The sequence below is a fragment of the Crinia signifera genome, chromosome 2 (genome assembly GCF_055691185.1).
Source record: "Crinia signifera chromosome 2, ASM5569118v1, whole genome shotgun sequence".
NCBI classification, from domain to species: Eukaryota; Metazoa; Chordata; class Amphibia; order Anura; family Myobatrachidae; genus Crinia; species Crinia signifera.
In genome coordinates this window covers 243,125,481-243,143,157 of record NC_139218.1, presented here as the reverse complement: position 1 = coordinate 243,143,157, position 17,677 = coordinate 243,125,481, and the positions used below count along the sequence as shown (strand labels likewise).

Sequence of the window (17,677 nt, the reverse complement as noted above, 5' to 3'; positions counted from 1 at the left end):
AAAATAAATATCAAGATGAAAATTACTATATGGTGAATGTTATTCTGGGCCTTTTGTTTTGGTACTGAGGGGTAGATTTATTACGCTCGGTGAAGTGATAAAGTGTCTGGTCTTTATCACGGGCCAATCAGCTCCTACCTGTCAGCTTTCAAATCAAGCCTGTAACTTCACAGTTAGGAGCTGATTGGCCGGTGATAAAGTACCAGCCAAATTATCACTTCACCAAGCTTAATAAATCTGCCCCTTAGTTACAAATAATAAGCATCCCTTCTGATGGTTAGAACTCATGTCATCAGGACCTGTCAATTGGACCAAATTGCCCATCACTGAACCTATAATGTTCATGATTAACAGAAGAATAGAAATAATCACACACACAGTGTAGGATCTTATTTAATCTGAGAGACCCAACAATACTATACTGATTTTTCCATTAATAAAATACAAAACATACAATGAATCCATGTAGCTTGGATATTTAATTTGTATATCAAATGATTAGGCTCCACATATGCTTTCTTAGAACACATTAGTGTTTAGAGAGTGACACAAGTGTTAAGTTCTATTATTACACGTTATATTTTGATAGGAGATGAGTAACCATGTGCAAAAGGTGGAGAATAACAAATAAGGTAATCCAATCAAGGTAATGGTGCATAATTATAATGCCGTTTATCAGCTGGAAGTAATGTTGGTAAAACCTAATTAAATATGCAGATGGTGTTCTATTAATGACATGGGCATACCAAATGAGGAAAAGTGCTACACAAATGTCATTATAGGTGTTGGTTATACAGCTTATAATTTAAGGCCACAATTGAATTGGCTTTCCTCAAAACTGAACCCTGTTTTACAAAATAGTTCCTTATCTGTTTTCCCCTCAAAGTCAGGGAACATAATACATCATTTTACAGGTGTTGGACATTATTTTAAGACAATGTCAATGACAGGAAGTCCTAAAATCTCTTGAGCAAGAAGAGACTCCCTCTCTAGGCAAGTGTGGATGTAACGCATTGATCTTCTGACCAGACTATCAAGTCAGATCAACGTTTTATCTTCCCAAACTTGTACACATTTATCACGTATGACTTAAAAAGACAGACTCCTGTTAGTATCTAGCAAAGCCTATACAAGTACAATCAAATTGTATATACTGGAATATATTGTAATATGGTCCTTTAAGTCCATGATGAAGTGCAAAAGTCTGTAGCTCAGTTTGGCAGTCAGAAAGTGCTGCCTTCCTTCACAGAGCAAGGTATAAACAGCTAAGGGTACTAAGAGACTCCGCCCAGCGTCAACACGTCAAAGCATATGTTGCACACTCGCACAGGTTTATTTAAGTCAAACTTTATAATGGGAATCTCCCTGGTCGAGCACTTATGACACAGAAGTCGTCCGCAATGTCGACTGCAGAAAAAGAGAAAACAAAATATAAATATGTTAATATACAAGAGTTGTTAAACTTATATGCACACCTAAAGAACAACCAGAACTGTGCTTTAGTGGTCTTACACCCAGGGAGCTATAGCAAAATATGGCTTAGCACAAATCCTGAGGCGCCAAGTATAAAATGACACAACCACATAAATGCAGTGAATGCAATCACATATCCAGATGGAGTAACAATGGCAATGTTATTATAGCAGCAATTATTGGTAAATGGTGTCAGTGTTAGAAACTCTCAGGTTGTGCTGATCCATATTTTAAAATATAAAACATGTGTCCTGCATATGCACGCATTGATTTAGTAAGGACTACTTTACCATTAAAGGCCCATACACACTTGACGATTTTCAGCTGAAAAATCGGTAAAAACTGCAGTTTTGAGCGATTTTCGGCTGAAAATCGCCCCGGGGTGTGTGTGCCCCAGAGATTGCTGACTAGCGATGATGCGCGCTCCCGCATCATCGCTAGGAAAGTGGTTCTTCTGCTGGTTTTACCAACAGATGTGGCGATGATGGATGGTTTTTCATCCATCATCGCCATGTGTGTATGCCTGCTGGGCTGAAAGATTAACCACTTTCAGCCCGGCGGACTGCCCCGCTGCCTGCCCCTGCCCCCCCGCCTGTCATACTCACCAAGCTGGTCCGCAGCGCGCTCTCCAATGATCTTCCCTCTGGCCGGCTTCTGCTGAGGCTGTTCCTGCTCCCCGGCGGCTCTCCCTGCCCCCCTCAACACAGGAGCAGACAGCACTGCTCCCTGCCCAGCAACACAGTGCACCCTGCTGGCCCCGCCCTCCGGCCACCAATGTTTATATTTTCTCAATGTGTATGTACTACTTTTGTGAAAGCTATATCTATTACAGATTTTGGCAAAGTCTTTTGAAATGTAAGTCTTCTAATGTGTATGGGCCTTAAGTATTTAGCCCATTAAGCAGACCTCCTGCTTTCAGAGAGCTTATGCTTACATTGTCATAGAGAGTTATTTGTCTTACCAGTGATGTTTTCGCGTTGTAACTCCAAACTTAGCTGCGCACTCATAGCAATTAGAACCATCACACCATGGAGGCTCCTGCGATAACATATCTGAAAGAGTAAGAGCATACACTAAGTTCTAGTGTAAGACAGAATAACTAAAAGGGACAGGTATAGAGTTGCTATTCAAAAAGTTAGAATGTATGTGGATGCAACTGCTGTGTATTTGTGGGGGTTAAAAATGAAACATATATTGATGGTCAACATCTCTGACTAAGCAACATTAACATACTGTACAAAAGGAAATAAACATTTCAATTTCCTAATAGCAGAAATGCATGCAATCATTTTAAGAAACAGGTTTGGACGTTAATATACTGCTTCCTCCTACATCGCATTTAAATAATTACAAATATTTGCATAACTTGCCTAGAAGCCTAAAGAGGAGCTGCTTTGTAGCAACTTGATAGTTAAATATGTTGATCCCTTGGTTGTTGTTTACTCCAAGTCTGGCGCCAGCTTTCACAATGGCTCTGCAAAGGTTAGCGTTCCCTTTCATATAGGCCAGGAGAAGTACTGCAAAGAAATGTTATAACGCTCTAGTGAGTTATACACATCTTATTAAAAAACGATCAAAGAGAATTCTGTTGACTAATGTTTATCAAACTAAAACATGCAAAAAATAAGATTAGAAAAGCGGGTGGATAAGAAGAAAATTAATTGTTTAGGTTTTTATCAACTTTCTATTTTGAATACAATGTTTATTTGCAATCACAAAGGTACAGAAACAATCAATAAAGGAATCAACAATTGCAGTAACCAATTAGATACCCTACCCAAACCCCCCCATCCCCCCCCCCCACTGATAGACCCACTACATGAGACTTTTAGCGCCTTATAAACAGTGTCAAGCCAAGTATTGTTACAGCAAACCCCATAGAGGGAATTATACATATATTCTTGCCGGTTACAACTGTGGCTCAATTATTTAAATTTCAGATGATACACATGGCTACCAACTAAAGACATACTGTGAAAACACTGCATGTTTAATATTTGAATTGCTATTCTTTGATATACTTATACCCAGTACTATTTTTCTGGAAAAATAGGTTCAAGAACTCCAGGTCTGGGGGTGGATCAATTAAATGAAAAAAAAAACATATATAATAGAGAGAGGGAGGGAGAGATAGATGTATATATTGTATTTAGAAACAAAGGCACTAACAGGTGACTTTAAAATAAAACTTATCTTATGAAAAGTACATTTTCAGTTCCTGGTGATGTCATATTTAATTAGAGGTTCAGGAACTGAGTTCCTGCTGAAAAATAGCACTGCTTATACCATTCTTACCGGTAACAGGACAGATCTAGAATATAATATATAAGTGTATTCGAATGTGCTATCTGCCCGCCACCTTATTTTAAACACTTGTATTGTCGTCGTCTCACTTATATGTTTATCTAAATATTTCACAATTTTTATCTATTATAATAAAAGTTAAATTTTAATTGAATTTGGTGCACCATTACAAGGACAGTCCTTCTTTTCTAAGTCTCTACACATAATTTTGATCAGCAGAAGCACTTGTTATGTATAACGTGACGTGTATTGCATGACGGATAGATGCGTGTAGCGGACACATTTGTAGATCATGTCAAACTAAAACGCTGGGTCTTGGCAACCAGGAATGCTGTTTTGTTGTATGAGCACAAGTGAGGATCTTGTCTATTTAAGGCAATCTTTTTGACAAGTCCATAATTTGCATACTAGTTCCATGTTCTGCTAATATCTATCTATCTAGTGCGCTTATATGATGTGAAGTGCAATGTAGAATTGAACAGATTTTATTTATATTTGAGTCATTATGTTAAGCAGCCAAACAACCTGTGCGGGTGTTTAAAATTATTTATGAGAGCTACATAATGTAACAGGAATCCTCTAGGGGTGTTTGGCACAATGATGGGTATATATTGGAAATCATAAATAAGTTTATCACAAGAAAAAGGTACAATAGATAACTTCAGGTAGCATTTAGCTGCTGGATCTAGGAAATAAAGGATTTGTATCTGTAGGTTTGGATAGTCAGTAAAAAAAGCACACACTAATCACCTGTATTTCCTTCTGAATCTGGTTTGTCAAGAGGGTACTCTGGCATACATTCCAGGAAGAGTTCAAAGATGGCTGCTGCATTTTCTTTTCCATAATGGCCCAAAATATGCATTGGTGATTGCCCTCTGTTAAATAAATTCAAGATTATTATATGTGCTGATCGTTACATTTAAAATGTTTTTTTGTTTTTTTTACCCCCACCTGAAAAAGAAAATTGATCCATTTTGCACCACACTTGCACCTTTTCAGTTGGAAAGTTCCAAACACTTTTTTAAAAACATGTTTGCATATCAAAGTAAATTTTTCACATTATTCCATATAATTAGAATAAGTATCAATGTTTGGATTAAAAGGAAGGGGAGGAGTATAAAAAAGAAAATGTAACCAGACTTATAATAGGATAAATTCCTACTATTTATAAAAATTTTGGGGTGTGCTCTATTTATGGTATTAGCTGACTTGTTTGGTTGGTTTCTTTGAAGGATAAAATCTGCTATACATTATACAGCATATGTTACTGTTCTTGCTCTAACATGAGCTTAGAACACATGCTGTAAAATTGAGGGAATGTTCGAGTTCTAACCAGAATCATAACCATAGACCCTCCATCATGAGCTATGGTGACAAGGTCAAAAAATACAAAACAAAATGTCCACAGAATTTCCTGTTGGCTCTATGAAAGGAACAAACCATTCTCTATCTATATCTCTGCATTTAATTAATGGAGTTTAAAAACTGCCGCCAATAATTTCCAAATGGTTGCCTTTATCCATGGACCGTCAATGATGCTCAGCACATAAATGCTTAACAAGGAGGCATAAAAACACAAAGCTTAGCTCCTTTGTGAGTAGTGACAGTTATAAAATGGCTGATGCAGAGTTAGGAGACCATTTTGCACTATTGGAAAATCCATGTTGCACTGTAGTGTGGCAGATTATAGGTCGGTATAGTTTGATGCATATGTATCAAAGCTTTGAGAGAGATAACTTACCAACCAATAAGCTCCTGCTATTTATCTGCCTGTAACAGGACAATAAGGATCTGGTTGGTTGCTACTTTTTATAAAGCTTTCATACATATGCCACATACTTTGAAATGAATGGGTCACAACATCATTTTACATTTCAGTGCATAAAAACAAACTGTCCAGTAACGGCTTCCTACATGCAAAAGCAGAACATGGTTTCCCCCCATGTAAAAATAATAAATACACCATAGCATTGTTCAGGAGAAAACCACTTATGGATTTTCCAATATATGGGCAACAGTGAAACCCTCTTCAGTGACTGCAAACACTACTATAATGCCAATTAAGAGGTATAAAAAGCTCACCTTAAGTTAAGCGCCTCTGCATCAATATTACATTCTGTTAATAGGCAGCGGATATTGTTTAACCGACCATGCATTACCGCCAAATGAAGAGCTGAAAATATATACAAAAGATCATGGCACAATGTACTATGATATATATGACTTAACTGGACATAGGTCACAGTCTTGAAAACAGTTTAACCCTTTGAGTATCAAATGGGAGTGAAAATTGCAAAGAAAACTTTTTTATTCATCATAATGACCTGTAATGTTTAACTTATTTTTACACATTTTTTTATTCGAATTTATACAGCAAATTTGAGCGACACTGGAATTTTTAGAGGATATTTTGCACATCTGTCAAGAGATGTTGGCACTTAAAGGGATAACAACAGTTCAGCCTAACATTGGTACTATGCTTGATTTCCAACTAGACACATGCCTAGGGGTGCCACTAGCTGGGGGAAGAACAGCAGCCATCCTAATTAAAGACTGAGTAATCTCTCTCTCTGTGTGCGGATGACACATGTTCCATTTTTGAGATCACAGGGCTAAGCGAACTGGTCTTGCTGATGTCCTCACTTTGGGGGTTATTCTGATTCACTCGGAAAGTCACAATATATCATATGCACTGCAGGTGGTGCTGAAGTAACATGTGCAGCGATAGTTAGATTTGGGTGTTTTTTCTGTGCAGGGTAAATACTGGCTGCTTTATTTTTACACTGCAATATAGATCTCACTTTGAAGTACACCCCCACCCAAATCTAACTATCTCTGCACATGTTACATCTGCGGTGCACATGGTTTTGTCCATTAGAGAGTGATTGTGCCTTTCCGAACTATTCAGAACAACACCTTTTGTTTGGGTATTCTTGAGTCCTTAATGAATACCAGAAACACATTCATTTAGGGAGCACTAATCTAGATATTCAAGTTTCACATCTTTTTTTAGGGTTACGGCGAGATAATCTAGCTCTACCCAACATTAAGATTTGTTGAAACAATTTATCCGATATACAGTAAGCAAGATTGGCTGTCCAAATTGAGCTAGTATTAGAGACAGCCCCGTGATGCCATTGGAATTCCAAGACTATTATTTGGTATAGAGTTGCATACTACTTTACAAGCCAACTGACGAAGCAGCATATGCAAAACATCCGTCTGACCTCTCACCCCACCGTCAAAGCAGCGCGTACCAGATGACTGCTGACGGCATGCATCCCACTGCGGCACCTTAACACAGCACGAGCGCTGTGTGTCTCCCTCCTCTCCAGGCACGCTGACACCGACTACCTACACAACTCAGTGTCGATTGACACTGTCAGGTACTCTCCGGCGCCCGTGCCGCTCTCCATCTCCTGTAACTTTTTCCTTCAAGGACACTGCACTGCAGACACATGCCAGGCAGTCTGTCCGCAATCTGCCTCCCACTCAATCCTGGGTCATTCCGGCTCTCTGACGTGCCGCTCACTCTCAACCACTACCACAGGCAAGTGGGGAGCAGCAGCGCACAATCAGAAGAGGGGATTCCCATATCCCTGCATACCCCATCTTTCCTCACTATCCTAAGGAATCCCTGCACCCACCAAATATCACTCACCCCCCACCTCTGCTGCTGGCAAGTGGGGAGCAGCAGCATACAGCCAGCTGCCAGGGATCTCCGCTACCTGTCTCACTATTTCAGCACAGATAGACACTCATCCTGAGTGTGGAGCAGGACATTTCTGCGCTGGTATTAACCAACAGAAGTCCTTGCAACCTTTCCCCCAGGACAGCAGTACTATCTTTTCCAAGTAAACCCTAAATATTCCTACGGATCAGTCCAGGAGTGATTACCTCTGCTCTGGACTAGGATACACGAGCATAGATCCTGAAATTGGAAGAGGGTCTTCTTTTTACTATTTCTTCACCTCTATCCCCCTTGTTATACTGGAAATTACCCTTAATTAAAGACCAATTAGAAATTATTGTTTGGTAAATAAACTAGAAATATTATACTCTAGTAATTAAGGTGTGCCGCAGCACGGCAATCATACCGTGATTATTAAAAAAGAGCAAACTATTCTCTTGTTTATACACACATTGTGTACCACAATTTGGAGCAATTACTGTATAATCGACTCTAGTGCAACTAATAACTGTTATTGTTCAGTTTACAATTACTACACCGTTACAATGTTTAGCAATGTCCAGTAAAAGACATAAAAAGTAACTGTTTATTGTAAGCATATAGTTATATACGATTCCACATCATTCAGCAAGCCATTTCTATTTTCTGAGCAATAAATTACCTTGATTGTTTGATCTAAAAACCTGAATATTGCTGTATATCTGATTCTGAATAGCTGAGGTGGTGTGCCACAAGAGCTGCTTGATTGTGAACTATAAGGTTACTAAGGGGTTATCCCCTTGACTGTGTTCTTTTTATGAATAAAAACAGCCATTTGCCTGAATTTTTGAGGTTTGTAAAAGAAATATATTTCGCATCTGTTGCCATTGGTTACCTCCAAAATAACCAAAGTTCAGTGTTGTTACTTTATATTTAGAGGACAAGCCTGTCTTTGGAAAAATATATGGCACAAATTTTTAGTGCTATATTATCCGCAATTCTGTGTTTTATGTTGAGTGTGTTTTAGGATGTCCATTTTTATGCTTGAAATATTTTGAATAAAATTAAAAGTTACATTTTAAACAATTTTTCAAAAGTAGTGCCCCCAAAAACAGAGAGTACTTTCTTCTCCTTCTTTCCAGTACTGTGTTTACTCTCAGGGGAGCACCTCCACCAGCCATTATGTTTATATCAAACAAACAGCACCCAATTGTTAATATTGTGGAATCATATCTGCTATACCTATTTGTTTTTAATTGTGTAAGTTACCTGTGCACCGGTACCCTCCCAGGATCCGATATGTAATGCCGGCGGTCGGAATCCCGACACTGGAATCCCGAACGCCGAAATCCTGACATGGGGGGGGGACGACGTGGAGCGCCCCACCTTGCGGGCTCGCTGCGCTCGCCACGCAGCGGGCCCGGTGCCTCGCTACGCTCGGCACGCTATTTTATTCTCCCTCTATGGGTGTCGTGGACACCCACGGAGGGAGAAAGTTTCGGGATTTCGGCGGTCGGGATTCCAGTGTTGACTGCATCCCCCCTCCCTCTTCCCCCCTCCAATTAAAAAATTTAATAGGGTGTAAGAACCAGAAAGTGAGAGATTTTGGGAGAGTTTTACCATATTTTTTAAAGCGGTAATGAATTACATGGCAAATTAACCTGGTTTTGCTGTATAATTGATTGTCACTTTAAATAATGGGAATCGCGTTCTGATTCTCACACCCTATTATACTGTAGTAGGTTACACAGAGCCAGATGTACTAAACCTTGGAGACTTATAAAGTGGAGATAGGTGCTGATTGTTTGCTATTTTTATCTAATGGCCATGTTAAAGTCAATGGGGCAGATGTATTAAGCCTGGTAAAGTGATAAAGTAGTTATAAAAGTGGTGACAAAGTAGAAGGTAATAACACACCAGCCAATCAGCTGTATTTAAAAAAAGACAGTTAAGAGTTGATTGGCTGGTGTATTATCACCTTCCACTTATCCAGGCTTAATACATATGACACTGTGAATGAAAAATGCCTGGAGCTGGTTAGTTAGAACTTTGTCTCTCTATAATGTATCACCTTTAAATTTTTAGTACATCTGGAAATAGACTGACATAAACTGTGTAAAAATAAATACATATTTAATAAGCCTTATTACCATTATTGCCATTTTCATCAGCGGCTCCAAAATCAACCGAATTCTCCAAAAGTACAGAACAGATAGTGGGCAGGTCTTGCTGTGCTGCTAAGTGAAGGGCGGTCTGCCGATGCTTGGTCAGTTCATTGACGCTGGCACCAGCGAGGAGCTGCCAGAGGAAATTATTGCTATTACTTATCCAATACAGGAGGCTCCCAAAACGCAAACATAATTCAGTACTGTACTATTATTATTATTAATTTGTCTCCGTTAATTTCCTAAGCATGGTCTTATGTGTGATTACAGCTACTTCTTAAAAGGGATGCTATACCTAAAAAAATACAGGATAACATAAAAGATCTACAAAATATATAAGCAATATATGTAAGCAGATGTGCCAGAGAATACAAAATGCTTTTATACAAGTTACATACCAAGTTCCGAACAATTATTTCTGATCCTGCTTGTACAGCCAGGTGCAGTGGGGTTAACTTGGAGGCATCTTGCACTCTTGAGTTGACATTGGCCTGCACACTGATCAGAAACAGCACACTCTCAATGTCAGAGTTCTGCACTGCAACATGCAGGAAATTCCTTCCTTTGTTATCCACCTAAGTTAGAAATAACCACATCAAATAAATAAATCAATGCTATTGTCAAATGTAATCTCAGGAATGTACACGCACTAGTAGTCCAATTAAAGTCACGCCTAAAACCTGCCCCAAAATGTTACTATTAAATTATGATTGAACGTAATAAAAATAGGGTTCACTTGTGCCTCCTCCCCACCATGGTCACACAGAGATTGATGGACTGTTCCCGAACAGTCCACGAAGTATTACACAAGGATTTTCGAATTTGGGTCTGTTCTTCTTTAGGCAGAGTTACACATTTCAGAGCCATTTTCGATTTTAGCCTCAATACTCATGTATCACTTCCACCCAAGAGGTAAAATAATTTTGATTTAAACAGAGATATTCACTTTTAATTTATGATGGTTTGATACAAGATATATAGAACAAATGATAGAGGTAGCACACAGAATTTGGTATATGAATCTTCACCATGGATCAGGGTTTGTGTAGCTATGAAGGTGAATGGGCCAATAAAGGGTAGTCTTACATGTAAATATATAAAAAACAGCAATTACCTGTTCAGCTGCTCCTGGCTCCCGTTTCAAAATGGCCTCTGCAGCTTTGTTATTCTTAAAAGTCATGGCACATGCGAAAGGCGTCATACCCTGTCTGTCCCTCACATTCAGCCTGATATCAGGGTGCGAAATCATTAACTGGATGATTACACGGTGCTGGTTGCTGATAGCAATGTGGATTGGAGTTCTTCCCTCTGCATCCTAGGGAAAAAGAATTTGGACTTTATCTTACATTAATAAAACACAAATCATGTATGATAGGAGCCAAACTCACAATGCTATTTGGCGAATTTTTGACTAAAACGGTGAATCACCCAATTCAATGACCAGATGGCGAATACATTTGAAGGTTTTTTTCGCCATGATTCACCGAGTAGCAATCGCTATCTTTTTATGGTGAAGTGGAATGTGAACTTTTAAAATAAAGTGTTTTGTTTTTTACATTTGGTGTCAAAAAATCAGGAATTTTATTCTGAGGAGGGGCATGCTGTAAGCACATGAATATATATTTAATTTAAAAAAAAAATATATATATATATTATTTTTTTTTACACTGACCAGCCAGCAGGGGGCGCCGGAGCCGAGCCGCTCATTAGATATTCATATATTCACTTCACCCGATCATTACATATTCATGATCGGGTGTAGTGAATATGCCCGGTCCCCTGCTGGCACCCCCGGGGGCCAGCCTGTGCTGCCTGGCACCCGGGGAGCCCACCTCCCCCCCACAAACGTTGTGGGGCAGGCAGGGAGACTTCCATCTCCCTGCTTCCACCGTCCTCAGGCTCCCTGCGGCGTTCCCCGCTGGAGCTCATATTCGCCGGTCAGGGGCAGCGAGCCCCTGACTCGTTGAATACCGGAGCCGGCGAGGCTCCAGAACGCGGTGACCCATGGCGAATGTGCAGCGAATCCTAAATAGGATTCGCTGCACGTCGCCGGTATTCACATTGAATACCGCCCATTGTATAGGATAGGTTACATTATTCTAGTTCACTCTTAGAGGCAAATTCCTTCTCAGATGGAGACAGGTTCAGATAGATTTAGATTTGGTGAGTTATTTTGTTTCTGTGCAGGGAAAATACTGGCTGCTTTATTTTTACACTGCACTATAGATCTCACTTTGAAGAAAAACCGCACCCAAATCTAACTCTCTCTGCACAAGTAACATCTGCCCAACCTGCAGTGCACATGGTTTTGTCCATCTAAGAAGGAATTTGTTTCTAAGAGTGAACTAGAATAAGCCCCTTTGTACAGGCAGTATATTCTGTTACAGCTGCTTTTGTTGATTAATATTATTTTAGCTGGCTCCAAGACATTTAATCATACCTGTGTATTTACATTGGCACCAAACTCCAGAAGGCACTGAACAACTTCCTCTAATCCCCAACACGCAGCCAAATGCAGAGGTGTCTGTCCATCTCTGGCCTCCTCTTCCCCTTCTCCATTTGGTCCAGGTTTTCTAGGGCTATTTACATCACATCCACTGCGAATAAGGAAACAGGACACCATCTCTTTGTTCTCATCAATTGCACGGTGAAGAAGAGTCTGTAGGCATCCGCTTGGACCAGGCCCCCAAAATGTTGCATCGCATCCATGTCTTACCTTAAGATAACAAAATCTACAGTCACATGTGGAAACAGACATGTATTAGCAGCAGTGAAACCTCCTGATATTAGCAAGGAGCTTACACTACAGAGATTTAACAGAATGAAAACACAAAGCTGCTAAGAAGCGAATCCATGCCAACCATCCTATAAAATCAGCGAGAACCAAAGACATAAAATAAGCAAATAATATCAAGAGATACTAGCTGTGTTGATGTTGCTTTCTGCCCCAAAACAGCCCACTACTATTGTGCACTGGTAACCCAGCAATGTATTGGATCTGAATAGTAGTCCCATTATTTTAATAGAAAACAATTCACTGTGTATGCATAATTAATGCCCACCTAATATACATCCTATAGATTGTAAGCTTGCGAGCAGGGCCCTCCTACCTCTATGTCGGTTTGTTACTACCCAGTTTGTTTTATCACCGTTTCCTATTGTAAAGTGCAATGGAATTTGCTGCGCTATATAAGAAACTGTAAATAAATAAATACTCTGCACTGCCATAGAAAATACATAGAACATTTGCACTGACAATATGCTTATTCTTTATACAGGTCTTCTAGGAGAATACATTTAAACAGTTTCTAAAGGGTCAATCTGCCCAACCTATGGGAAGGCAGAAATAGTGTTAAAACAAAGCTATATTCTTACCAGTGTTGAAGCAATATCCTCCAGCTCATTCTCCAGAGCAAGCCAAAGGGGGGGATTTCCCTGTTCATCAGTAACAGACATATCTGCCCCTCGTGTGCAAATAGCATCCACCACTAGTGGAAGCTGGTTCTTGATGGCTAACTGCAGGGCAGTCTCCCCATCCTGGGTCCTAAAACACAGAAGTTATTATTCGCTTTAAACTGCGTATTTTACTAAGGATAAAGAAAGTGAATTTGAAATGTTCACTAGCACCAGCAGAACATATACAGAAGTGCAGGGATTTTATTATACAGGATGTTAGTCTTAATCCCTGAATGGGTTTCACAAAACTACTATTTGATTTGTGTATTGTAATGGTAGTGGTGGTTATGCTGCTCCCGGCAAAATTACCCGGCATTTCAGGCAGGTGAATTGCCGGAATTTTCAGACTTTTCTGTCTGTAAGTGGTATAAGAAAAATATATGAATTATGTGGCTTTCAGTTGAGATTTATCAAATAATAATAAAAAATAAAAAAAATAGTAAGAGCTTATAAGTACTGCTCCTCTCCCTTTCTAGTACAGTAGTAGGACTCTTCATTACTATCTTACATAGTTGCAACTATATCTGTAAAACAGGCATGAGTTCTGCAGACAAGCTCCTAATTCTACACTGTATGTTCAGCGGTAAGGATGTAGAAAACTGAACATGAAAAAAAAATTCTATTGAAAATGGGATGTTCCCCATAGCAACCAATCAGATTCTATCTATTATATTCTAGAAGGTGCTAAATAAATCAGAAGCAGAATCTGATTAGTTGCCCATAGCAACATCTCATTTTCAATAGAACTCCCATCTTAGTAAATATACCCCGTAAAAGCTGTCCATCTGGTTAACTGTGAATACAGTATATTGGTACGAATTGCAGATGGAGCCGCTCTGGTTAGAGCAGCTCCCAGTGCGATTATCGCCAGCAATCATCGTGCTCGAGAATGAGGCACTTGTGCGCCGCATTCTCGGCAATTGGGTGTGCAAGCGAGACGTACGCCTGACCGCCCTCCGCCAGCTAGTGAAATCTAGCGAGCGCTCGGCAATAACGAGGGCGGCTCCATCTGTACCTGTCAAAATGAAAGACAACATAACGGTAATGTCAGCGCCAGCGGCTGTGCTCAGTGAACAAAGCAACACTTGAATTGTTCTTTTGTGCGCTATCTAGTGGTCGCCTTAGCACAAAACACATGAATTCCACCCATGGAGGTGAGGAGCAGCATTAGCCTTTTATTCTATATGATTAACAAAAGTCTTCTAGCAGGGGAAACTGTGATAGCAGTGAAAGAAGCAATATAGATGAATAGATTTTTGTTTTGATCACTGTATCTGGACCTTTTACCCAAGTAGCCTATTACATCAAATGCATAAAGCAATATGCCAACAGATTAAGACTATACAGCAGAGAGGCATATACCGAATATTGATGTCTGCTTGGTGTTCCAGCAGGAAGAGGGCACTCTTGCTATCTTGTCTTCGGATTGCCATATGCAGCAGGGTCTGTCCATCTGACATGGTGTCATTGATAGATGCTCCTGACCCAAGGAGTTGTGCAGCAATGGTGTGCATTCCTAGAAATAAAGGCATGTATGTGAAGGTCGTTCTTCCATAATAGAGAATTGAATAGGAGCGCTGTAGTGTCTATATGCAAATAAAAATACCATTTATTATTACCACCTGTTACTACTAGATTTTTTGACATTTATAAAGAAGCGCTGGAGAAAATACTAATACTGTAACATGTAATGGATATATGGTTTTCATAATTATAATAGAATACTTCATTTATTCTTCCTATAAATTTTTCTCACATGCCAAACAAACACACTGTCACATTGCTTGTCTATAGTACGTAGTTTCTGTCTGTACATCACATCTATCTGTGCATGGTTACAATATACAGAAGCATGCAGACAATCTGCAGGAACGTACGGTAATCAGCGGTATCAGAAGGGCTGGTTTCCCTTTCTTACCTGTCCATAGAGCTAGCGCTAACACAGTTTGTTCTCTTGAATCTTTCAGGCTAAAGTCGGGAATGATTTGGAGGTTATTTGTTGCATGTAGGGCATTGGCTGCACGAGAGAAGAAGAAGGAAAAAAAAGTGACAAAAAACCCTCGAAAACCATTAATTACAGTTGCAACAATCTGAAGTGAAGCATAACATAGCAGTTTTCTGTGTTACAAGTAGTTGGAGCTCTCACCTTTCTGCTCCAATATGACCGTCACAACATCAGGGTGGTTGTAAGCTATTGCCATGTGCAGTGGTGTTTGTAAGTAAGTGCTGGATGATGGGCTGCTTTCTGAAGAACCTTTATGAGCAGGAAGGATCTCCTGTGTCTGAATGTTTGGGTTGGCCCCCTGCTGTAGAAGTTCTGCTGTAAGGTTGGGAAGTCCATGTCGGCATGCTGTGTGTAATGGCGTCTCCCCCTAGAATAAGTGTACCATAGAACTGCATTAATTCAAGTTACAGTCACAAAATTTACAAGCCCATATTTAGAAAATGTAGGATATAGTAAGGAACAATCCTAGAACAACGTGCATTGCTCTGAATTGCATTCAGACCAACGTAATGAAGTTTTAGATCCCATGATCTACATCAAACTTACCCATTTATTTTTATGATTGACTTTGGCTCCGTGGGTTGCCAGGAACAGAGAAGCGGCCTCATTCCCTGCGCCTGCAGCTCTTTGTAACAAGCAGTTACCTAGTAAAACAGTAGAAATCTTCATAAGAAAAAATGTGTGTAAAAACACCAACAACAAAACATGTGCAAGCCATATTAAAAGTTACATTGAGTATCGATAGTCCTTAATTTAGCCCAGATTGGATAAAACAGAAAGCCCAGTGACATTCTCAAACGTTAAAATAGGATCTTGTCATGGTCACATGCAATAAAAGTACGGACCACTACAAAAGATCTTAAAAGTTCTTAATCTTTACAGTGAATGACCTCACAGCTAACCCACAGGATACAAAAAGAACATACAATAAAAACAAAACTACACACAAAACAAAAAGTAAAAACAAACCCAAAATAGTGTTTCATCTTAAATGACTTTATGAAGAACAAAACTTAATACCTTCTTTTTAGGTATTTATGCATTTTGCTAAATCTTACACATACACCTCCCCACTTAGTTTGTGCAATTACATCTTGTCTAGTTAATTTCCAAAAATTAATACAGTTCTGAATAATTTGCACTCAAAATAATATATTTGTTATAATTTACCATAATTTTGCAGCACTGCATACATACTGCTAAGATACATCTTAAATGACCAACCTATGATTGTAACTTACTTGAAGTATCCTGTATTTAATTCCATTTATAGAAAGCACAATACTTAAATCAGAGCGGAAGGATTGGTACCATTTATACAGCGTTTTTGGTACCTCCACAGCCACCCCCGCCACTCTCAGAGTCCAATCAGTGGCCGCCCATTCATTTTAAATCCCCTTCCCGCCGGCGGCCTCTCTCTCTGTGTATGCCATTGGCGGGGTTGACTGCGGAGGTGTGGCGTAGTGCAGATGCCGGTGCCAGGACATGGCCACATCATTCATCATGCTTACACATGGAACGATGTGGCCATGATCCTGCAGGAGGAGTCCTTCATCATTGTCTGCTGAAGTGATCAGCAGGCTCCATGAAAGACCTCATGCCCACACACGGTACATTTTTAAACGCTGGTTGGATGGAAACAGCCATATCCTTTTAAATATTTTTACTGTAAGTGAGCACCTTAAAAAGGTGCCCATACACGGTACAATTATTGTATACAATATCTCATCGCATAGGTTTTGCAATGAGAGGAGATCTAGCACAAAAAGTATGTGCAGCACATACTTTTTTAAACTGTGCGCTGAGCTTGCAACTCATCGCACCAGCAATTGTACCGTGTATGGGTACCTTAAGACACATCCATTTATACAATCTCCTATCTAACTGCATAATGTCCTCACAAGAGTATGCAAATGAAGGAAGGCTTCCAGGTTACCCCCAAAAAATAAAGAAAAAAAACTTGAGAATTATTAAATTGACTTAAAATAATAATGCATAGCTCTATGGTGAATACAAACCTCTTGTGTTTACCTGTGACTGTGTCAGGGGCATCTGTATTGCTGCCTCGCTTAATAAGTCTTGCTGCAAAGCTATTCTCATCAAATGAGGTTCCGTTCACTACAGGGATGTCATCAAATGGGTTTACAGATGGGTCAGAGGACACAGTGATATACTGAACTGCAAGCCACAGAGCCGTGCTTCCCTCGTGATCCTTTAGTTCTAAATCTAATCTAACAGAAAATTAAATGTCAAATCTTACCCGTTATCTAAAACCTTTATATAGGAATGTACAGCAAAACTGCCACTGTTGACAGAGTACTTGCAATACATTTACAATACTTGTGGTCCATTTATGGTTTCTTTTATCTATAAGATGTAAGCCACAGTAACCACCATATAAGACAACATAGAAACACTTAAAGCCCTAGACAAAAGTATCCAATAGCAAGCAAACGCTGAACGATGATATATCATTTGCGTACCAATGCCATTTTACAACAAATAACAGGCCGCAAAGACTTTGTAATGGGTAGCATTACTGCTTTACAGCACTCAGGTCATGACTGATTCCCACCATGGCCCTATCTGTGCGGAGTTTGTACA

General features: G+C 39.6%; 1 protein-coding gene across 1 annotated transcript in view; it reads right to left on the bottom strand.

The window, feature by feature from the left end:
- Positions 1-375: 375 nt before the first annotated feature.
- Positions 376-17,677, bottom strand: part of ANKFY1 (ankyrin repeat and FYVE domain containing 1) — a 52,925-nt gene continuing 35,623 nt past the window's right edge. The window contains exons 10-24 of the mRNA XM_083174133.1: positions 17,105-17,304; positions 15,620-15,717; positions 15,215-15,440; positions 14,987-15,085; positions 14,431-14,584; positions 12,988-13,156; positions 12,053-12,328; positions 10,727-10,927; positions 10,011-10,187; positions 9,598-9,745; positions 5,860-5,950; positions 4,528-4,652; positions 2,844-2,990; positions 2,435-2,525; positions 376-1,407 (exon numbers count right to left, since the gene is read on the bottom strand). Of these exons, the coding sequence (XP_083030259.1) occupies positions 1,275-1,407; positions 2,435-2,525; positions 2,844-2,990; positions 4,528-4,652; positions 5,860-5,950; positions 9,598-9,745; positions 10,011-10,187; positions 10,727-10,927; positions 12,053-12,328; positions 12,988-13,156; positions 14,431-14,584; positions 14,987-15,085; positions 15,215-15,440; positions 15,620-15,717; positions 17,105-17,304 (2,335 nt within the window). The 3' untranslated portion in view covers positions 376-1,274. The remainder of the gene's footprint in view (positions 1,408-2,434; positions 2,526-2,843; positions 2,991-4,527; positions 4,653-5,859; positions 5,951-9,597; positions 9,746-10,010; positions 10,188-10,726; positions 10,928-12,052; positions 12,329-12,987; positions 13,157-14,430; positions 14,585-14,986; positions 15,086-15,214; positions 15,441-15,619; positions 15,718-17,104; positions 17,305-17,677) is intronic.